The following is a 24,050-nucleotide window of genomic DNA, read 5'->3' on the forward strand; positions in this document are numbered from 1 at the left end:
TGTTAATTAGCATTAAGTCAGTGAATAACATAAACCAGTGCATCATTAAACTGGCAGATTTGATTCTCTTTCATTCATGCTCTTAAGTTTCACATGACAAATATTCCACATCTAAGCTATGCTGATAGAAGAAGTAACATACGTTCTAATTAGACCACTTTGTTAAGTCAAATTGTGTTGCTTAGTATGTCTGTGCAGGTTGCATGGGCTTCGGCGTAAACTGCACAAATGATGATAAAATCTCAGTAAAGCACTTCTGATCATTAGATTTTGAGGCACATTATCTAAGGTGTAAGTCTCATTCTTCCCATTTGGGTGACAAAGAAACCGAGACCACTGAAATCACCTGTATTAGTCACCTCAGAGCCAAATTAAAAGAACTTGCCCTCTCTACTCCCATTTTTGAGAACAAAGTTTGATATCATAAGCAACTATTACCCATAAAACAAACAAAGCAGCATGTGTTCTAGTATAAGCCCCCATCATTCATCCATCACCATCACTGCTGCTCAGCATTATACTGCAAACACACAGAAGCACATAATCTTACAGCTGGTCTATTGTCAAAATGACACATTAGCAGAAGGATTTACAGACATGTTTGCGTATAAAATGAAGGTCTGCATGTTGGGAAATGCAAACATCTCTGTGCAGGAGCTACACACCACAGAGAAAGCTACTCCCTGAAAGCTGTGCAGGACTCAGGAAGGTAGTAATTTTATCTGTGATTATTAAGCTTTGCTGCCTCCACCCCAAAAAATGTCAGAAACTACAGTGAATACGCAGTTGCCAGTATGTACAGACCCCAGTGACAGGCTCACACAGCAGCTGCACTGAGGTCCTGAGTGAGTCTACAAAATAGTGGTAGCACAGTGCCATGAAAAAGCAGAATGGAACACATTAATTTGATTTTTGTGCAAAAAACTAACATTTGCCTCAGAGGCAAATCCTGGCCCCAGTGAAGCCATCAAGTGTTTTGCTAATGATGGAAATCAGGTCAGGATTTTAATTGAGATTTTATTTCCAAATTTATTTCAAGAAAGATTTGCCCCATGAGAAGACCTGATGATCAAGGCAGGCAGATTTGCAGTTTTCTGTATCCACAGAACCAGCTGGAAAGCTTTTCTTACAGTTGTGGTGCTTTGATTTTATTTTTTCGGTAGCTTGGGTGCTATGTTGTCTTGGAACCATGTGAAGCTGAAGATGACGCCCATTGTCTTCTGGAGAGTCTCATCATAAGCAAACTTCATGGAGTCTTCTAAAGGTATTTCTACAACTTCAATCAGCTCTCCTTCTTCAGCTTGGCCACCTCCTTCCCCAATTCTCATCTGGTCTGTGACTTCTGCATAAAATAATGTCTGGCTAGAACCTGTCACGCCAACTCCAGACCTGGAAAAAAAGCAGAAGGTAAACTTTGTTTTAGATAAAAAGAAGGTAGCTAGGAACTAGGAACGGAAACATGGGTCCTTAACTTGAGTCACTATGCAACATCAAAATGCATGTCCTTACTCTCTATTAATGTCATTTAGCACCTATAAATGCAACTCTGTTAATACAGAAATTGTTCAGAAATTTCATGCAGAAATACCGACACTTTTGAATGCAGTTGCACATGATACAGGTATGTCTTCAAATATACTCTGCAACTTTGGAAAATGTTAGATTGGCAAAACATAAAAGAGTTTTTGAACTAGTGAATTATTGTTCTACATATAGTGAAGTCAACAGAAGCTTTTTCAACTGACCTTAAGGACAGCTGGGCTGCTGGATGACTCACAGATTTACAAACAACAGTGCATCGGTACACAATCATGCTACATTTGTTTGCTTGTTTTTACACTAATATTTAGATTTTTTTACTTAAGAAGGTTAAGACCATTCACAGCTGGAGTCCTCTGCTCATGGACTGGATAGGTACAAGAATAGAAAGGCAGCCCAAGAGACTTTCTCTGTCCTTCCTGAACTTTAGCCTTGGCCAAAATGGACCACTGTAAGCACACGTGTATCTAGAGTAATTCAGTCTTCCTGCTAAATTTGCTACAGTGGCTTTAGTGGAGAATATTTTTACATGATGTAAACTTAGAATCATAGAATCATAGAATAGTTAGGGCTGGAAAGGACCTTAAGATCATCCAGTTCCAATCCCCCTGCCATGGGCAGGGACACCCCACACTAAACCATGCCACCCAAGGCCACATCCAACCTGGCCTTGAACACCACCAAGGATGGAGCATTCACAACCGCCCTGGGCAACCCATTCCAGTGCCTCACCACCCTCTCAGTAAAGAATTTCTTCCTTATATCCAATCTAAACTTCCCCTGTTTAAGTTTGAACCCGTTACCCCTTGTCCTGTCACTACAGTCCCTGATGAAGAGTCCATCCCCAGCATCCTTGTAGGCCCCCTTCAGATACTGGAAGGCTGCTATGAGGTCTCCACGCAGCCTTCTCTTCTCCAGGCTGAACAGCCCCAACTTTCTCAGCCTATATTCATACGGGAGGTGCTCCAGTGCCCTGATCATCCTCGTGGCCCTCCTCTGGACTTGTTCCAACAGTTCCATGTCCTTTTTATGTTGAGGACACCAGAACTGCACACAATACTCCAAGTGAGGTCTCACGAGAGCAGAGTAGAGGGGCAGGATCACCTCCTTCGACCTGCTGGTCACGCTCCTTTTGATGCAGCCCAGGATACGGTTGGCTTTCTGGGCTGCGAGCGCACACTGAAGCCGGCTCATGTTCATTTTCTCATCGACCAACACCCCCAAGTCCTTCTCTGCAGGGCTGCTCTGAATCTCTTCTCTGCCCAACCTGTAGCCGTGCCTGGGATTGCTCTGACCCAGGTGTAGGACCTTGCACTTGGCATGGTTAAACTTCATAAGGTTGGCATCTGCCCACTGCACAAGTGTGTCAAGGTCCCTCTGGATGGCATCCCTTCCCTCCGGCGTATCAACCGAACCACACAGCTTGGTGTCATCGGCAAACTTGCTGAGGGCGCACTCAATCCCACTGTCCATGTCACCGACAAAGATGTTGAACAAGACCGGTCCCAACACCGATCCCTGAGGGACACCACTCGTTACCGGTCTCCAGCCGGACATCGAGCCATTGACCACAACTCTTTGCGTGCAGCCATCCAGCCAGTTCTTTATCCACTGAGTGGTCCACCCATCAAATTGATGTCTCCAATTTAGAGACAAGGATGTCACGTGGGACAGTGTCGAGCGCGCGAAACTTTCTTCAGCTAGACCACTTGCTGTGTGTTATACTTGTTATTCCTTAATCCTCTGTTTCCTTCGGACTATTTCATTTAGGTATTATTAAATAGGGGATAAGTACATAATCCACTCATTTAGTCCTTCCAAGAAAATATTAACATCCTAATCGCAACTTCTTCATTTCACATGATTACAAGTGACTTTTCACATTAAATCTGGATCAAAAGTTCACTGAAACTATGAATGAGGCATTATGACAAGCCAAAAAATTAGCTTCTATATCGTTAGACATACAGAGGATTCTAAGATTTGTAGCAGTGTTATGATCTTAGAGTGAATATCCATACTTGTCCAACCATTAGTCAACTGAATCTTTCAGTTAACCTAGCATACATCACATGCCATAGCAGGAATTAATAATTTGTCTTTCAGTTTTCTAAGAACACTGGCAGTTTTGTTTGGAGAATTAATAGTTGGTTTCTTATACTCCTTTTTTTTAAACATAAATAAGGAGCAACCCAGTGAATTCTTTTCTCAACATTACTTCTGATATCTTGTCCAAAGTTACAGAATGCCTTTCACCCCTCCAGGATCATTCCTGTGTATCTAAGAAGAGAAACTTAATCATCTTCAGCACTTCCAGGAACTTTGAAGGCTGCTATGGGATTTCTGTCATGTGGGGCTCACCACTTTATTTCAATGTCAGTGGTGGGGTTTTTTCGATACACATTTTAACCAACAAAATGTGACCTACTAGCACAGTTTTCCCTCTCACTTCCGCTTTACTGAAGTCCACGACCTCCTTCTTCAGTCAAACTGATTCAGTATTTAAGTTCCCTCTTTTCTGCAGCCTCTGTCCCTGGTATACACTGTTCTGATGACCATCAGAGATAGTTTGCCAATAAAAGAGACATCCAGAGCTGACAATCAGGGCTGACTGTACGTGGCACTGGCACCAGATCAAATGTCTTCTCAGGACTCCCTGTGCCACACTCCCTTTCCTCTTCTCTGACGGGAAGCTGCCTGGAAAAGTAATGCCGTTCACCAGCAGTGCTGCCACTCATCTCACTTCAGCTGAGGATCCAGCCAGCTGACAGCACAACACAAACACAGTCTTTGCCAGCAGCAGGAGTTGCAAACTGGGCACACCATGCTGGCTTAATCATTCTGATCTTGTTATACAAGTATCGTAGACCTATTTTTCATCAAGTTGCCATCAGCAACCAGCTTGCAAAAGTTGGAATGTCGTATTTTATGCTCATATTCCATCAGTGCCCTTTCTGCCACAAGGACAATGGCACACTTTACTAGATTCCCTTAATGTTAAAATACATTGTATTTTTCTTGGTATTATCAAGCAATAATACATAATGTTAAAAAGCGACACTGGAACTGAAATACTAATTAAGAGCCACAGCTCTAGTCTCAGTGGACACTCTTCCCCCAGCTTAGTAACCCTGATATCTGCCACTGACTGATCGTCGGCCCATGTGCTACCCAGCCGTCACTATTGTAGCTACGTCCATTGGAAGAATTCTCACTGAGAGAAGGTATTTGTGATGGAATAATAGACTGATCACTTTTTGTTCCCTCTTTTCTTTGTTCTTTTCTTGTGTTAGGAAGCAGAAAGGATTTTTATTTAACCAATGAGAGATCCAGATCTGTTTTTCTCTGTATGTAGCGATTACTCATTCTTCACTTTTTCCGCAAGAATTGCATTTTTAGTAGTTAAACACTGGAAGCCTGGGGTTCAGAGATTGTTTTGTGGTAATGGATAAGAATAAAACCCATATGTTCATTTATACTGTGAAATTTGCAAGACAAAGAATGCGGCTTGCTAGTATCTACAGGTACCATGAAAAAACACAAGACTATGCATAATATATTTCATGTTGTTATTTCTCATGAGTGTCAAGTCTCAGCTTCATCTGGGGTGCCACACCTGGAGAATGAACATGATCCTAAATTGATTATAGCCACATCCACTTGATATTATGTAAATATTATATACAAAACCATAAGAGACTATTTAAGAAGCCCTTCCGTAAGAAACTTCTGGCTTGATTATTTCAGCATAATCTCCTTCTATGCCACCCGTGATCATTTACTGATGAAGTAGCTGTAGCTGTGGGAAACACAGAAGTTCACTTTCCACATACCTTTTTCTTTAAAGAAAAGGAAAACTGCTTCCTAAGATGCCACACCATAAGATTCAGCTTCTAGCTGTGGTAGCTCAGAGCATGATTTCAACATGCTGTTACTTCATTGCATGTACTCTTATGATACTTCTATTAAATTTGTGTTTTTCTTCTTATTAACTAAATACATCAAGCATAGCTACTACATTGAATATACTTTAAAAAAATGAAAGCACTGGACAACCCATTGGTCTGTTCTTTGTTATGATGCTCAAAGTTATGGCATTTCTTCACATATACTGGCATATAATTTGCCACAGAAAACAACAAAAAGTTTGCAACAATACATATTCAAAGGAGCACATATCCACATGCTCATTCTTTCTTATTTGATTACCTAACTTATATTTCTCTGGTGTAACTTTGTCATGATTTGTTCATTAAAAACTAATAAAAACTTTCAGATAAGCGATAAATAAAATCAAAGAGCACTGGTATTAATACTCATGTTATTCTATTCTACTCTTTCCCTCACAAAACAGCAAAGATGACTTGGAATCCCCTCAGTATTTTGACAGGTGGCTTTGTAGACTATTGCATTGTATTATTTATAATGTATTCACTGCTTTTATTTATTGTCTACATAAATGCCCATTTCACTGATTTGAGAAAGAGGCTGAAAGATACAGGAATATAATTTAAATCACAAAAAAGGGCATATTTCTTACCTTTTCTTACTTGGTATTTCTTTCTCTAAACTCTCTGGCTCACTTTGCTAGTTGATATTTTTTGCACGGATCCACATGAAATGTCCTTTCTAAATTAAATAACCTCCTTGTTTACTGCTGTCTTTCACATTTCCAGACTCTTACCTATTAATGTATCCTGCCTGTCTTAGAAAATTGTCCAAAATCAATGCTATTGACATTTAATTTGTCTTAGTACCTTTGATTTTTACAGAAATCAAAAGTTATCAGGTTTGTTGCTTTGACGCTGTTCCTGAGCCTCCATCTTGCTGAACTTATAAAGTGTTATAACATTTACCCTTGGAAAATGTGTACTCATTTCAGTGATTTTGGGTAGTGGGGCTGGAGAAGGAAGAGAGCAGGGAGGGATAAGGTGGGTCTGACTGGTAAATAGGCAACAGGCAGCTATTATGTTTTCAGTACATTTTCAGGTTTATCTGTCACTATGCACTTCCTATGCTTCTGCATACTTACTTGTACTTTCCAACTATGATGTCTTAGGAATTGAGACATACCTTTAATCATGGCTATGTTCCTTTTTCTGCTGCCTTCCTCCTCTGTTCTAAGTCTGTGACATATGTTTCTCCTTGCCCTAGTATTTCACATTACAAAAAATGCTTTTGCCATGGTCTGAAATGAGTCACCTATTAACAGATTACAGCTATATTCATTAGCTTTGCATCTGTGGAAATCACAGGGGTCAGCACACCCGAACTGCAAGTGATGAGTTTCACCCTGGGAAAACCACACTCCTGATAAAGGTGCCTTCCCAGTACAGAGGGGCTTGGTTTGGAGGAGAGCAAGCAGGGTTTGAACTCACAACACCAATCCACAACGGACTTCAGGCTTCAGTCTCACTTCACAGGTTTAGCACCATGTTGCCCAGACCAGGCACGTCATGGTTCATACTGACCCAGACCTACTAAGCCTGGCTTGACCTAGCTGATTGTTCCAGATGTATCTTGATGAGTCTGGATGGTGCTTGACTTCTTATTTACCACTGTGCAGCAAATGCAAATGGTCGATACAAAACACAGGTTTGTTTTTCTCATTTATCATGATGATCAGTTTCCTCTAGAAGTTTACAGTTCTTTAAATTAACAGCTACGTGGCTGACAAATACTCCTTGTCAAATCATTAGGGCTTAAGTTCACAAACCCTGTAACTTCAATAGATATTTTTAAAAACAAAAGTCTGTTAGCACTAAACTTTTAGTTTTGCTTCAGAGGCAGTTAGAAACCTGTTACCTTTGACAACAGCAAGTCTAAGAATGTAAGCATATCAAAATAAGGATAACAAAGTGGTATGGTTTTCATCACAATAATAACTTAAATGTAAGTTTAACACATCAAAACAAGATTGTATGCTGCATTCCCGTATTTCATTTTAAATAAAACACTCAAACACTGTGATTAAATCATGCTATGGCTTTCAAAGCTGCAGGCAACACACTTGAAGGCAGCAGAAGAGTGGAGAAGCACTTTCTGTGAAATGACTGCAAAGTGCTTCTCCTCACCTGCCTGGGGTGGGGCTGGCTAGCACAACGAGGCTATAGCTACAGTATTTTCTATCTACTTCCTTCTTAGATCAGAGCAAACACAAGAGACAGATTGTCACTCCAATCTGGTTTTGAAGCATGGCAATAACAGCTATCACAAAGCCTTTGTTTAGTTCTTCCTTTTTATTAAATGCATGAGGAAATACACAGCACATGAAATAGAGCTCACAAAATGGGATTTTTCTCTTGCATATCTTAGTTCATAAACATAAAGATACATTACATGTGTATTTTTTATCACAAGGGGTAACAGTACCTTATTGCTGTAAAAGAAAAGTTTAGTAGAGCCTAAAAGCTACAAACGAGATTGACTCCACCTTACATGCTTGCTGATGCCCAGTAACAGCAAGCTTCTTCCTCAAACTGAGAGTGTGAGCACATGTGTGTGTGCATGCACATGTTCACATTTGTAAACAGGGCTGAAATTCAAAGCATGTGCTCAAGATTAGCTTTGTCTTCTCCTCATCTCTGGGTGCTCATCTGTGCCAACCAATTACTACATAATTATTACCTTTCTAACCTGAAGGAACAAACATGCATGAGAAAATAAACACTATCTTATACTCTGCTAAAACATGGGGAGGAAATAAATTGATGTATCATTGTGAAGATTTACTAGTTTAACTCAGATTTTTGACAGACAGTAATTAAAGCTAAATTTCTCTTAATTTCTTAATATTTAGAGAAATATAAAATCTAGAAACAATCAACACTTTCCCGTTCCTATCAACACATAAATAAACTTTTTGGCTTTAATCTGACACAGTTAATGTGAAAAATCATAAATGCAATATATCCTTTTATAAGATTTAAGCCATCTGGATGCAGAATTTGGGTATATAGCAAATACATAATTCATGTTTACAAGTAAATGCGTCACAAATCTCTGCTATTTATGCTGAAATCAGGATCTATTTAGGCATGAAACATGTAAACTGATGAACAGTGACATGCAGCTACTATTGTCACTTCCCAGGACCTTTGTACAGTTCTGACGTTATAAGCAGCAGGTGCAGGAAAAAACCAGAGAAGTAATTAACATAAAATTATATTACATTATGCCATCACCCAACAGGTGTACTAGCAGGTGATCTTTCTAATTATAATGCACTCCAACATTTTCAAGGCTATTATTCCTTCTGCATAAAAACCTGTGAATACAAACCATTTTTACCTCATTGCACTAAGACTAATAGCCATGGCACAGTAATTGGAACATCCAGTATTAATTCCCTGAATGCTCTTCTTTGTTGTATACTTTTGGGGAAGAAAAAAATTAAATGTAGGTAAGTACCTACGTTAGGCTCTTAAATTAATCCATCTGATTTATTTTTGCAGTGGGATTGAGAACCTCCAGCTCCTATTGTATCCAATTCATAGCCAAGAGTTTATTAGAACCTCTGGGAATAAATAAAGACACAATGAAGGGAAAAGGAAGTTGAACCAGAAGCTCTGGTTCAGCGTTAGCCTGGTGCTCTCAGGTGTTATTCAAGTTCACATAAACTTGTAAATATTCTTAAAGATGACAAAAAAAAATCCTGTAAGTTGCAATGGCAATAAGAACACCTTTAACAGCAACAACAACAGACTTCCCTGCCCCTGTCTTGTAAGGAATCAATTCTCAAGAAAGATAGCCAGAAGTACTTCAACCTAGGAAACCAACAGCTGAACCTCACATAGGATTCAGACTGAAACCTGCTGGGATATCATGAGAGACAGAAAGTTTGCTTTATCTGATATATGAGTAAATCCAAAATTTTTCACTAATAAAATTTTGCAGTTAGGAAAAAAAAAAAAAAACCCATGGAAGCAAGCTCAGAGAGTTCTTCTAGAGATTTTAAAAATTGACAATTTAATTGGCAACAATTTTCATGAAACATCGGTTTACAATTATACTATTACAGTAGTAGCTTCATTTCATTATTGAGCTGAATAGTTTCTTTACATTCATCACACATTTACCATCTTTGCTATTTTTGACTGAAGCCATACATACAGCTGATGAGAACTCAACACACCGGTAGGCATCAAAACTTTTAGTAAGCCTCCAAAAGCGGATTAGCTGCTGCCAGAAGAGAAACCAAACTTTTTGTAAGACTAAAATGAGGTTACTTATTGCATGCCAAGCACAAAAGTAGCGATTTGTATAGGCATGATGAGAGGAGGAAACTCACCACACAGGTTGAAAGCAATATAGATTATTTTTTTTCCAGACTGATCCTGCCTCTATCTACACAGCAAAAGGAACCACTTGCATTTAAATTCACCTTCTGGCTGGCATTTTTCTTTAATAGGAACAGATATTTCTTATTCTTCAAAATGTGATTCCTCTGACCTCCTGCATTCAAGTTCCTCATAATATGTTTGTCTTTCTCATTGTTTGCCCCCAATTCAGTCTCCTTCACTCACCCACACCACACTGTCCTCCTGGTGCTGGAACAACTTGCTCCAAACACTCTTACTCAACTAGTGTAAATTCCCCAACCCCTGGCTTCTTTCCTGATTTCTCATTGACTCCACAGGCACTCTGTGGATCATTCAAGGTAATTAAGTCTGAGATCTGCTTAATTCAGTACCTCACTTCTAACTGATGAGTGTTATGTCACAGGAACTTTTACAGAGCTTAAGAATGAGCTCCAGTGGCTTATTTGTATGTGCTGTTGGAACATCTGTAGCAGTATTGTGGTTAACCTTTCCTGGTTAGCCGAGATACATTAAAAAAAAATTCCCCCAAAATCATTGCTGCAGGCCCTGATAATAAATAAGAAGAAATAAATGCTATCTTCAGATCACCTCTGATACTTACTGATCCCACTGCTTGAGAACAAAGTTCTGCCTGAATACAGCCTCCTTCCTCATTTCATTAAAGAGAATTCTTCTCCACCACAATGCATGTACTCCCCTCAAGTCCATTTAGTTTTCTCAGCTCATGGTTTTTTTCTCTTCATTGTGTCTTCATCTCTTCTTCCTCTTTTTCTACTTGACGATTTTCTAGTCTATTCCCTCCCCCCTCAGTTCAAGTTCTCCCTACACATTGTCCATGCCCTCCCCTTCTTAATCCATTAACCACAGAACTGTACTGACCTCTCTAGCCAAAACTGTTTCTCTCTTTACATTGGATGTGCCTTCTGCATTCCACATCCCTCTGTCAGTTCTAGCTCAAGTCCTGCTTTTATTCCAGTCTGGCAATTTCCTTCTTGTGACCATGATTCCAGAAAGGGGTGTCATTAGAAATACAAGACAACACTTTGCTTTCAGAGCAAAGCGTGTGACAACACCAAAACCCTGGTTTGTATGAAAGCCCTTTCACTGTGCACACAACCCTGAGGCTCTATCTAAAAAAATCTAATAGACCTAACTTAGTAATTATTAATTCTAATTATCTAAATGTTTTAATGTGGTTTTATTTGCATCAAGAAAGGAACAACAGCTATCAGATTTTTTGGGAATATATCAAGTGCAGTCAAACTAATAACAGCAATAATAGTGTGGATAAGGGCAGCACCACAAACAATACCTCAGTTTATCAAGGCTTCGAATTCTAACCCATGTGACAGTTTCATTAAGAAACTAGGATATCAAGATATACTTAAAAATCAAAACTAGTATGAAAAAGATACTCATGGAATGGATATCACTGTTCAATTTCCAATTGGAAATACAAACTAAATAGGGATTCAACTAGGGACCACCCTCCATTCAATTTAAATGAGCATTTTGCTTTAGGACAAAAAATAGCATCAGTTCAGTCAAGGCAAGTTCAAGGCTCTGTGTTCAGGCAACAGTAGTGAACAGCACAAATACAGGCAGCAGGTGAATGACAATGCAGTACTGCTGCAGAAAATAGTTTTGAGACAGGGGGAGGCATTGTGGTCCATGAGTCAACAGTACAATGCCACCACAAAAAAGGCAAACATACATCCTACAGCATATAAACAAAATAATCTTTAAGACAAGGGAAATAATGCTTTCACTTTATCGGACCCTGGTAAAGCCCTCACTAAAATACTGTGCTCCACTTTGGGCACTATTTAAGAAATACACAGACCAAATGGAGAGAAGGTAGAGGACAGCAGAAGGAATGATCAGACATCTATGATTCTACGATGCTATCTAGAAAACATGGTCTGAAGAGAAAGCTTAAATCAACTAAGACAGTTTTGCACAGGCAAAAATAAAATAAAGGGGAGATATCTTCAAACAAATACGTAGAAGGTGAAAAAGTACCTCATATCACCTGGAAACAGGGTAATAAGTCTTAGACTTGAAGTAAAGAAAGGGAAATTTAGGGAAAAATATGAGGAAAAGCTTGCCAGTCTTTGGCTAAAGGAAGATGAACAGGACACTCCGAATAGGAACATTTTAGTAAACATTTAGAATAAAAATCTAATCTAATGCAGATTATTCTTAATACTTCCTGTATTCCTTACACAGGAAGTCTGGTTTCTTTTGTAAGAAACTGTAAAATACCATCTTTGAGGCTTCAAACTTTCATATTAACCTAGAAAAGTAAATACAATAAAGGCCCTTCTGACTTCAGCATAGATCTCTATGGGCAGAAAGCTATGCCCTGATAGACAAAGCAGGATTGGGCGATTAACATACTAAGTGCCCTTTCCATGGGTCTCAACAGAGAAAACTCCCATTGTGTACTCTCTTTTCAAGTCTGTGCAATTAAAAAAAGGGCAACTGAAAAGAACAACCACCTGTAAGATACAAAGACATTTATCAACCAAATCACATACAGTTTTAGCCAGATGTAAATCATTAATGTTGAGACAAACTTCTACACTGAAGGAAGACTTCTACAGATACAGAAATCATATTCTACTTTTCCTATTTTGTTTTTCTATACATATACATGTATATATATATGTATATATCTCATGCTATAGCCTGTCAGTGTCACCCAAACTGTGAAATTCAATAGGCAGCTTCTGCTCATAAATCTAGAAAGCACTTTTTCTGTCAGTAGAACAAACCCTTAATCTAGTTTCAAGGAGTCATAAAAGACAGCTCCTGTGATTCACCCCCTCCCCTCAACAGAAGCAATGCTTGCTAATCCAGCAGGAAATAACATTTGCCAGGATTGACAGCTGTGGATTTGTATTCAATTCTCAAATTAAAAACCAATGACAGGGCCTAGTTCAATGGAGATGTCAAGCAAAATAAAGAAAGTAAAGAACCTGCTGCTTTCTCTGTAAAATACAAACATATATACATTTTGGGTAACAATACTAAAATCTGGAAAGGAGATATAATAAGATTAAGGCTCTTTGCAAAGTTTCCCTTGAGGTTTTGTTGTTTTGGTTTTTTTATTTACCCCTATAGTAACTCATATTTTGTATTTTTACATATTAATTTTTCCTCTTACTCCTAATCTATGTTTTGAACCATGTTAGAATCTATTTCAAGTACTATTTGAAACCCTGCAAAAAAGAGTGGTGTAAAATTTTTCATCGTCAAATCAGCAAAGTCCTCATATATAACGTTATTGTCTAATCTGAAGAAGGCTTAATTACAGCTCAAATATTATGAAGAGATCTAATGGCACAAGTTCTCATGCTTCTGCAAAACTGCATTAATGGTAAATCAAGAGTCCATCTTGGGCAGTTTCTATTATTAAATCAGAAAAATAAGAATCAGAGACGGAAAACGCCTGGCACAGTAAGGACAGTCTGTTTTCTAGTGCTGTAACAAACTGCTCTGAAGAGCCCAACGCAACTTTTTCCAGTTCTAATAGTCTTTGGAATAAATCACAATAGTAACGTTCTTATTGTGAATTCAATCCCATAATTATGAGGTTATAATTCCTTAAGTCTCTGTAAACACTCCTCTCACTTGCTGAAAATCGTACCTTTCATATACTTTCAGATGTCCACGTTCCTCCAACACACAGCTTAGAAAAGTGAACAGGGAACATTAAAATTTACCTTCAGGACACTTCAGCAATCTGTGAAACAACAAAATGCAACATGTTTAACTTACTGCTATTTACCTGTAAGAAGTGATTTTCCTTAGGTCTGTAACAGCAACATGATAGCCACATTCTTCTAGGACTTCCTCACATGCAATTTCTTCTAAAGAAAGGTCTGGTTTGTCAACAATGCCAGAGCAGAGTTCATAGGTCACTCCTACTGCAGCAGGTAAGGGATCCTCTAGATGAGAGAAGCTCTCATTTTCCTGATTCTGAAAAAGTTGAGGATGATGCTTTTCTACTTCACACATGTAAACAGCTAAAAAAAAAAAATTACAAAAAAATTACAAAAAAACACCCCACAAAAGAAGAAGAAAGGGGTGTGTGTTAGTTCATTCATATTAAACAGAAAAAAAAGACAGTACATAAATTTTGCCTGGAAATTTATAACCATCAGCGTATTTGAGAGTAATAAGGAATTCAGTTGTGTTATCTGTTAAAGTTATGACACAGGGACATGGCAATTTTAGAGAACAAAGGTCCGCTTGCGATTTCTGTAAAATTATTCTTTAAACTCTACTTGTGCTTAGGTCATTTGGAATGAATTCACAAACACTTTAAAATAAACAGAAATTAAAAAAAAGGAAGCTAGTTCATCCAAGAAATCTACATCCCAGAAGTGCCATACAGCTTCCATTTGTTGGGCAATGCGGATATCAGGATTTAATTTAAACTATGCAGTCATCCTGCAGGGAAGTTGGGTTGTACATTACGTACCATGTGCGCAATGATGAGCCTTTCAGCCTGTCAACTCAGCTGTTATTTAGAAAGGGTATGAAAAGCATGTATGTTTGTTTGGGGGGAAAAAAAAAAAAATCTCTTTTGAACATACAGCTCCTTGCAGAGATTCCTGCATGGAGGCTAAAAGAGACTTCTTGAATTAATCTACAAACAGCTGCCACTGTAATACACTCCTAAAGAAAGTGCAAATGCCAGATTTTAGTCTTTATTTAAGCAAAACCTCTCACTGATGTCAACAGAAATTTTGCCTGAGAACTGCAGGACTGAATCACTACTGGCAATTTCAGATCACTGTAACTTTAACTTGCAGGTATGATCCCACTTATTTCTTCTTTGAAATTTCCTCACGTCTATCCCTTGCTTTCCATGAAAAGCTACCACAAGGATGTTATAAAACAACCTGAGTAAAACTATTTTAAAATTTCAAATTATTTTTCTTACATTAAAGTAGCTTATATGCCTATTTCATAGACACATAACATGGTTTTTCCATGAGCGTATCTTTTAAGGAAGGCTGCTATGAGGTCTCACCTGAGCTCTCTCTTCTTCAAGCTGGACAACTCTCACAGCCTGTCTCCATAGGAGAGGTGCTCCAGCCCCCTGATCATCTTTGTTGCACTCTTCTAGACTCGCATGAACAGGTCCACGTCCTTCTTATGTTGGGGACCCCAGAGGTGGATGCAGTACTGCAGGGGGTGCTCACGAGAACAGAGCTGAGGGGAGAATCGCCTCCCTCAACCTACTGGTCATGCTACTGGTTTCTTACTTGAAAGACATGACTAGAGCTTAGGGTTTTTTTTAAAATGCAGCATGAAGGCAGGGAAAAAAAAAATTAAGTAATTCCATGCAGACTCTGAGGGACAGATCCTTGATAGGTGTCGACTGTCATTATTCCAAAAACTTCTAAAAGCTATGACAATTACCAAAATGACAACTGCCTCCAAGATACCTCTATGAGCCAAATACTCTTAAGGTTTTATTGCTTTTTTATTACTGACATATCCATATCAGTAAATACAAAAAAGAACAAGACATGCATCATGCTAAAGGACTTGGACAACAAAACATGATGCAGGTAAGAGTGTGGGGTACAGAAATATGAAACTGTGATTGAAGTAACTCTCTGTTACGAGTCTGTTGAATCCCTAAAACCAATCCTGTCATTCCAGCAGGCACCTGCCATTCTTTTTTTCCCTCAGCGTAACTGGGCTCCACATAGAGCAAAACCTGCATTCTCAGTAGGACCTAATCCAGAAGTCCTCTTCAGAGCAATGTCCGGCAATATGCCAACATTTAAAGCCCAGCAATAACTTTTCTATGTAGATAAGGAAGAAGCAGCACCAGCCACTTCCATAAGAGTTTAAATACTAGAGCATTCACCAAGGAGTTGAAGTGTGAATTCAATATGATGACTGTCCTGGGTTCAGCAGCAGCAGTCAGTTTTTCTCCTTCTTAGTAGCTGGTGCAGTGCTGTGGTTTTGACTTTCGGCCTGGGAATAATACTGATAAAGCCGATGTTTTCAGTTACTGGTCAGAATGTTTACCCTGACCAAGGACTTTGTGAGTCTCATGCTCTGCCAGGGAGGAGGAGAAGCCGGGAGGAAGCAGGGACAGGACACCTGATCCAAACTAGCCAAAGAGGTATTCCATACCACAGCACGTCATGCCGGGGGATGTAACTGGGAGCTACCCGGAAAGGCACGTCCTCTTTTCTGTCGGGCTCTTTTCCGGTGGGCGGTATCGTATTCTCTTCCCTTGTTATTTCTCTTATCATTACTATTATTAGTGGTAGCAGTAGTGATTTGTGTTATACCTTAGTTACTGGACTGTTTTTATCTCAACCCGTGGGAGTTACATTCTTTCGCTTCTCCTCCCCATCCCTCTGTGGGGGGGGGGGGGAGTAGAAACTGCGTGGTTCTAATTTACGGCCTGGGCTTAAACCATGACAATGACAGTCACAAAGGTTCAAACAATTTACCTCTCACAGATAAGCAAAGCCTAGAAAACCAAGCTCTCTGGTAGGGAACAGAGAAGACTACACAAGTGATGCACCAAGGGAAATGAAGTACTGGATGGAAAAGCAGTCTGTGGCTTACTGACTAGGGCACACTCTTTGGAGGGAAACCTGAAACTCCTCTCTTCCTCATCACAGGTTGTCAGCTTATTGCAAATGCACAGAGTATGTGGAGAGCAGAAACTAGAAGTAAGAGCTCAGCTCCCAGCACAGTCACCCATCCCTGTCTGATTGCCTTCTTGTCTCCTGATGGCTTATGCTACTTTGGTCAGAAACTGCCAGCTCATCATCACCGGCCTGTCTCTTCCATCATCAGAGAGACACATACGATGAGCAACAGCACATTATGACTCAACCAACCTTCTAGTACTCATTAAATATCTTGACTCATTACCCTAGATCCACTCAACTGCAAAAAGTCTCAGTGGAAACTCCAGTGGAATTGATGTACTTGCCTGCCTTTCTGCAAAGCTGAGACAAAGGATACATGGCTCAACCAAACTCTTCAAATAAGATAGTAATGGTTATTCAAAGCAGCCTTGTTAGCTGACTCAGACAGGGACTTGTTTGCTATCCCTTAAGAGAAGTGAACAACAGTATGGACTGGGGGGCTGGTGAGGTTTAGTTGACTGGGGAATGTGCTAGCCTTTCTTTAAGCTTCTGATTTCTCTTTGATTGGAACCAGTATTTCATACCTCTTGAAACAGAACATGGCTTATGACTCAAGTATTTGATACTGCATACTTTAAGTCAATGCAAAATCAAACATCACAATCCATTGAAAGGTCATTGTACTTACAGTGAAAAAACCTATGCACATGTTTACAGGAACTAACCCTACCTTTCCCAGGAACCTATTATTTTATTTGAAAACGTGTGGCCAATCGACAACCAAAATGAGTTCAGCAAAGACCTTTGCCATCAGTCATGGGTGAGGAACTAACATGGAAACTACTGAGATATACATGTAATTTTTTCATAGAATCATAGAATAGTTAGGGTTGGAATGGACCTTAAGATCATCCAGTTCCAACCCTCCTGCCATGGGCAGGGACACTTCACACCATGTCACCCAGGGCTTTGTCCAACCTGGCCTTGAACATTGCCAGGGATGGAGCATTCACAACTTCCTTGGGCAACCCATTCCAGTGCCTCACCATCCTTACAGTAAAGAACTTCCTCCTGTGTAGCCAGCAGGGTCAGGAAAGTGATTGTCCCCCTGTACTTGGCACAGGTGAGGCTGCACCTTGAATCCTGTGTTCAGTTCTGGGCCCCTCAATACAAGAGAGACATTGAGATGCTGGAACAGGTCCAGAGAAGGGCAATGGAGCTGATGGTGAAATGTCTGAGCACAAATCTGGTGAGGAACGGCTGAGGGAACTGGGGCTGTTTAGTCTGGAGAAGAGAAGGCTCAGGAGGGATCTTACTGCTCTCTATAACTACCTGAAAGGAGGTTGTAGTGAGGTGGAGGTTGGCTTCTTCTTCCAAGTAACAAGAGATAGGACAAGAGGTAACAGCCTCAAGCTGTGCCAGGGGAAGTTTTGATTGAGTTTTAGGAAAAAATTCTTCACAGAGAGGATGATCAGGCATTGGAACAGGCTGCCCAGGACAGTGGTGGAATCACAGTCCCTGGAAGTGTTCAAAACTGTGTAGATGAGGCCCTCAGCGATATGGTTTAGTGGTGGTCTTCGCAGTCCTGGGGTAAGGGTTGGACTTGATGACCTTAAAGGTCTTTTCCAACCTAGATGATTCTATGATTCTATGATCTAAGTCCACAGTGCACTGAAGAATATGGTCTTGTCTGCCCCACTCTGGTTGTGTGCTTCTGCCAACCCTCAAGCCAGCATCAACTCTTTCAGGCCAGTCTGATAAGATGCCTAATCCTCAACATTTCCGTTTGCAGCCATGTAAGAGCTCTGCTGTGGCCACACAAGGGCTGGTGCTGTCAAAGGGAATGGAGTGGGAATGTACATACAGGGAGGGATGAATTCTTTTACAAGCTGCACAGACTTCAATGGGAAAACAGTATCGTTACACCTCACCTTAAGGAAAGGCAAGCACATATGTCAACCCACACGTGTGGAGGACGTGCCTGGTAGAGCGAGTTGCAGCTGTATGGTCACAAGTAATGAGCTATCCCTTTCCTGGTGAGATCCTGATAGCAGCCAGCAATGAGAAAAGTCTCAGCCTTTATTTTTGCTTTGTGGAACATGCACCAAGGCAGACAATAACCATGGAATGGCAATATAATTATAGTGATGTGAGTAATGTCAGGGCATGGTTATGATAACTAAACTGCTATGGGGGGTCCAACTGACCACTGTCCCTCTGGCCAGGTTTCTGGGCAGCTCAAGCCTCTGGAACGGTTTACCTCCAAGAACAGTCTAGTCTTTTGAGGCAGATTTAACACTTTCATATGGATGATGTAATGAACATGTTGCTGTTCAGCATATATACATATATATATATGCACATATATGAAGGTTTCTGCCTAAGATAGCCTCAAAGAGAGCAACAGCTATATGAGCCATTTTATTCGGCTGGCAAATAAAAAGATATTGGATTAGCAATAAACAAACACACTGTATAATAGTCAATATAGTGCTTCATGGGAAGTATGGACTGTCAGTATAACAGTGCCGCACAACACTGAAAAGCCTGTCAGTAACTGTCAGTAGACAAGGACAGCATGACAGCACCCTAGAAAGTTTCCCATAAAGTCTACCATGAACAGTCTTGAAACGGTCTCTTAGCAACAGTCAGTGAAATATCTTCTGATATTTTTAGTTAACATGCAAAGAATATGAATTTAATTTTTAACTTCCAGAAAGTAAATATTGCTTTGAATTAAAATAACCAATGCAAAACTCAGGAAAAAAAAAATAGCATGCTAACCAAAATTCATAATAATAACTGGTAAAATGAAGCTGCCCACATATACATAATGATGAAAAGCATACAGGCCTAAATTCCTCTCATTATAAATTCCCAAGTATACAATGCACAACAAGAAGTTTAAAAAAAAGAAATATTTCAGGAAAAAAAAAAAAGGAAAAATAGTTGTGCTTCTGCACATTACTAAATACTAGATAGATCAGAAAGGAACTTCAAATAAAAGCGTATCTATTGACATTTGTAATTTCACCCAGAAGATGACCATGACTAGCCCAAAAGCAGAAAGTAAGGCCAGCCTGATTGTCCATTTCGTCTGTAATGGAAATTTCCCTGGTTAGAAATTCTGACCAACTGAAAGGGGTGGGCTATCATACAAAGAAACGGAATATAGAAAAAAGATTTTATCACCACAGATGCACCAACTTTTAACTGCTAAACCCTTAAAAGCTTGCTTCGCTAGAGAGCAAAAGTAAATCTAAAAAAGAGGATTACCTGGGCGGAACTGCTTCACCAGAACAAAGCACTGCCGAGAAGTATTAAAGATCAGGATTGACACACTGAGGAAGAAGGTAAAAAAAAAAGATCAATGCTTTATGAAGGATTAATGCAGAACTATTTAACTTACATCTTGTGAATTTAACTACATAAATATATAGAAGATTCATTACTAAAGCCACAATGCTACAAAACCCTTGTCAAAAAGCCATCAAGAGTGATATAAAATGGGTCATGTTCCCAAAGCCCCAGAGAATTTACCCCAAATTAAGTCACTTAAGACCAAAATGGTCTCCTGCCATGCAAAATAATCCTGCCACCAATCAATTCCTTCTCCCCAACAGAAAAAAAAAAAAAAGCCAAACTCCAGGAACGTTGCTCCTAGGTAGTAATAATAAGGAAAAAAAAATATTACAAATAGCATTTTCTTCCCTTACATCAGTCCCAGATTACATTTCAGAGCCAAAAAACTTCTGTTTAAGCAGAGCGTCTCCTATCATTGGATACTTGCTGAGTGTGGACCTTAAAACAGACACCATCCAAGTCCAATTTTGTACAAAATTAAACCAGAAACAGTTTCAACTGCTACCACATTCAATGGCTCAAAAATCACATTTCAGTCTTTTCCCTGTCCTCTTTTGATTGTTTGAGATACATGTCCTAGGGAAACCTGACAGTTTTTGAGTAATTGGCGATGCTCTGAAAGTATGGAATACTGATGTTCTCTGCTCACTTTAAAACTATACTCAGAATTTACTAGTTAAAAAAATGCAGACAAAAGTCTCTCCCCTTAGTTGGCAGCCCATTGAAACCTGCAAAAATAAGTGTACATTGTGCTCCTTATTATTTTAGTATTCTCTCATTTGTCATGCCTGCCTCACTGCATGCAACTGGAAAGTTAATTCATTATTCTATGAATTCTACAATAGATTAGACCAACAATGGCGTATTTGCAGAGTTGAGTCAAACTTTCAACTTCCGTTTTAAAGGAGCTGTATATTTATTTTCACTATTTGACTTAATAATGAAGTCTCAAGCTGCCAGAGAAACTGCTGTTTGATGATAATTAAAAATAATGTTAATGTTTATTATAACAATATATAAAAACCAAAACAGAAGGCAAAATTCCAGATGTTAACATTTATATTCATGGTTGCTATTCTGAAAGACTTGTACTGCATACTGATGGCTTCCTGCCCAGGAGATGTCATTTGCAGGCAGTTTTAAAGCAGAGGTTTTAGCCTTCAGAGAGGCTGGTGGAGAACATTCACTCTGTTTACTGGCATGGGGGCTCTTTCTGACCTAACACTAGAATATCTGGGAGTTAGAAAGAAATGAAATTATACTGCAGCCTACAATGTTCTTTTTTTTTCCCCCCCTTCGCATGACTGTTCTCCCTAAAGCAGTACTGTCTGAGTGTAGACATCTCACTAAATAAAACGGAAAAAGGAATTAACTGCTACTGAACCTTTGTTTTTTGCCTATGGGCCTAAGAATCTGCACTGCCTGAAACTGGAGCCAGCAGTAGTCTAAAACTCAGATTAAAGAGAACAGTGGGGACTTCCTGAAGCATACAGTTGCCCTTTACCTTTCTTTAAATCCAGCCCCAATCTTTCACTTGGCTTGCCTTCTTCAGCACGTCTCATTAAATAACTCCTATCAACTCATTAAAAGTGGCTCAGCTATTAGACATTATTTTTTCCTAAGAGTCAATCATTTGAGATTTTTATGGAACAGATGGGAAAACTAAAAACAATCTGTCAGAATTAAGGAACAAGATCAAATTAAGCTGGAAAGGAGTAGCAGCAAGTTATTACAATTGTCTGCTTCTCACACCATCTTGAAATGAGAGGGTACAGATAAGGCACAAATCTGTAGAACTTTCTATTTAATTACTTCTAATTTTCTGAGAGACTGACAAATGATTTTGAACATAAATTTACATTTTTTAACAAATCACAACACACAAATTCAAATATTTCTTGTCAGAGTTGGAAAGTCATGGAGGAGAAAGTTCAGAATTACACTTTCTTACAAGGAGTGTGACATTACGTATGCCATTTGATATTTCCTATTCCACAAGAAACAATAGAACATGAAATATTTCCACAGGACACTAGGTCTGTAACTTCTGAAAACCCATCTGAAGCTGCATTCAGGATAGAAAGTTAGGGCAAGACTTTAATTGATCTAGAGTGGAAGAAACCCAAAGTTACTGCTTTGAATGGGTCTCCTTATTGCTGCAACAAGGCAAATAGGTTCAGCTGTTTGGTCTGGCCTGTAAGATAAGAAAACTATTTATCTTCTGGAGTATTAAATCATCATACAAAGAATTCACTAAAATATTATTTTGAGATTATTATTTTTGCATATGACATTAAAAAGGACTACTACAAAAGCAGAGTTCCAAGTACATCTTTTGGTGATCACAGCGCAAGATATTACAAGGGTATTTGAAGTTTCAAGGCAATTCCCTTTAAAACATTACAACCAAACCTATTTTAGATTATTATATATGCATCTATAAGCTTTAAAGTGATAACTGAAGATTAAACATATAAAATAAAACCCCAAAACATTCACAATGACTTTTGGGAACATCTCCACAAATAAAAGATATAGAAGATAAACAAAGCCTAAGCTGTATGTTGGAGAAAAATCACAGAACCACTAGAACAGAAAAAAAAGCCCAGCCAAACTTCCTAAAAAAGGCAGGAATCCTAGACAAGAATTTAATCTGAAATGGCCATCAAAGTGCTGATGTAGCAACAGGCTTCATATGCCCCCTGAAGAGGGGCACAAGACCACTTTTTTGTTATTTTCTTACAAAGGAAAAGAATACTCAGAAATAAAAAGCTCACAATGGATCCAAAACTTGCCTTCATGCCTTAAAAACAAACTTTAACACATCTGCACAAATGAAACAGTCTCACCGCTTAGACCTGACCTTTTCATTTTGGGTGGCAGATAATTACTTATTACCATATTGCACAGTTGTACCTCTTTGCTGGCTATTCCTCCAGCAGCTGACACAGGAAAACTGCTTGTGTAAAAGAGAGGTCATCAATACAAATGCAATGCAGTTGAGCTATAGACCTGCAGCTCGGACTCAACAAGCACATGGCGCAACTGCTGCATGCAGACATCGCATTCGGTACCTGCCACTGCCAGTCGGCTTGCTGCCTCTGCAGGTAAGAGGTGGCTGAGAAGACAACTCTTCAAACTGTGCTCTATGTGTCGTTGCAGAGATACAATTTGTTTCTGTGAGACACAGATCAACTCCAACCAATGAAGGAGACTTAGCTCCTCCACACTGTATATGTTGGTGGCTGCTTTAGGGACCATAACTGAACAGCAAGGTAACATATGAGATGACAAAGGTTTGTCCAGTGTCTTCCAAAGCTGGTGAAGATCACAGGCCTGCTCAGTCTTCAGCAAACCCCTCCTTGGCTTCCCCCTGCAGTAACTCCCGCTCACTTTATACATAAAATAAATTACTACTCTAATTACAGAAGACATTTTCCCAAAGTGAGCATTCAAGTAAACAGGTTACTGTGCAATAATGTAGAATACTGTTCCTTCTGTAAATACAGGGACAATAACAGTAGCCTTGAAATATTTTAAGACAGACATGTACCTAAAATGTCAGCAAGATGTATCTACAAAGATGAGCTAATCTGTACTTGAGCTTTTATTGTACTCAAGTTTGCAGTTAAAAGCGTGCCTGGTCTTGGTATCTATCACAATGTTTTCTTAAAGGGATTCCAACTCTTCAGTCAAGGATCTTACGTACCACTTAACCATCTGAACTTCAAAGAAAACCCTGACTGAAATAGGTATTAGGATTCTCTAATGGGTATTTGGCTTCCCTAAAATGTCTAAGTCAGTGTGCAGAAATTATATACAACTGACCCATGGACTCTTGCAACACAGGCGTCCAGAATCTTAACTCCTCCTCTACCTTTAAGATTCTCATTGAAAGAAAAGATATCCACCTGAATACAACCTTTACAGTTAAAAACACTTCTTATAAGAGTTTGGAAAATTACTCTGTTGTGTTCTATTGGCCTAGAAAACTATTCTCACTTTTTTTCCTTCCCCCAACATAGTACAGCTCTGTATTTATTGAACTCACTAACTGATGCTTTATTACATTCCACCACAGCAGACATTTACATTGAAATACCACTAAAACTTCACACACTCAAACCTGAGAAAGGAAGGTCATGTTTCTAAGAGCAATGCAAAAACCTCAGTATCTGACCACACCAGC

The 24,050-nt window shown here is 39.3% G+C and overlaps 1 protein-coding gene across 1 annotated transcript in view; it reads right to left on the reverse strand.

The window, feature by feature from the left end:
• Positions 1-1,052: 1,052 nt before the first annotated feature.
• NUDT14 (nudix hydrolase 14) overlaps positions 1,053-24,050 on the reverse strand; it is a gene marked incomplete at its 5' end in the record, with an annotated part of 62,957 nt that continues 39,959 nt past the window's right edge. Inside the window, 3 exons of the mRNA XM_080619818.1 lie at positions 1,053-1,389; positions 13,654-13,891; positions 19,775-19,839. Coding sequence (XP_080475944.1) covers positions 1,149-1,389; positions 13,654-13,891; positions 19,775-19,839 — 544 coding nt within the window. The 3' untranslated portion in view covers positions 1,053-1,148. The remainder of the gene's footprint in view (positions 1,390-13,653; positions 13,892-19,774; positions 19,840-24,050) is intronic.

Source organism: Psittacula echo (genome assembly GCF_963264785.1).
Source record: "Psittacula echo genome assembly, chromosome: 5".
NCBI lineage: Eukaryota > Metazoa > Chordata > Aves > Psittaciformes > Psittacidae > Psittacula > Psittacula echo.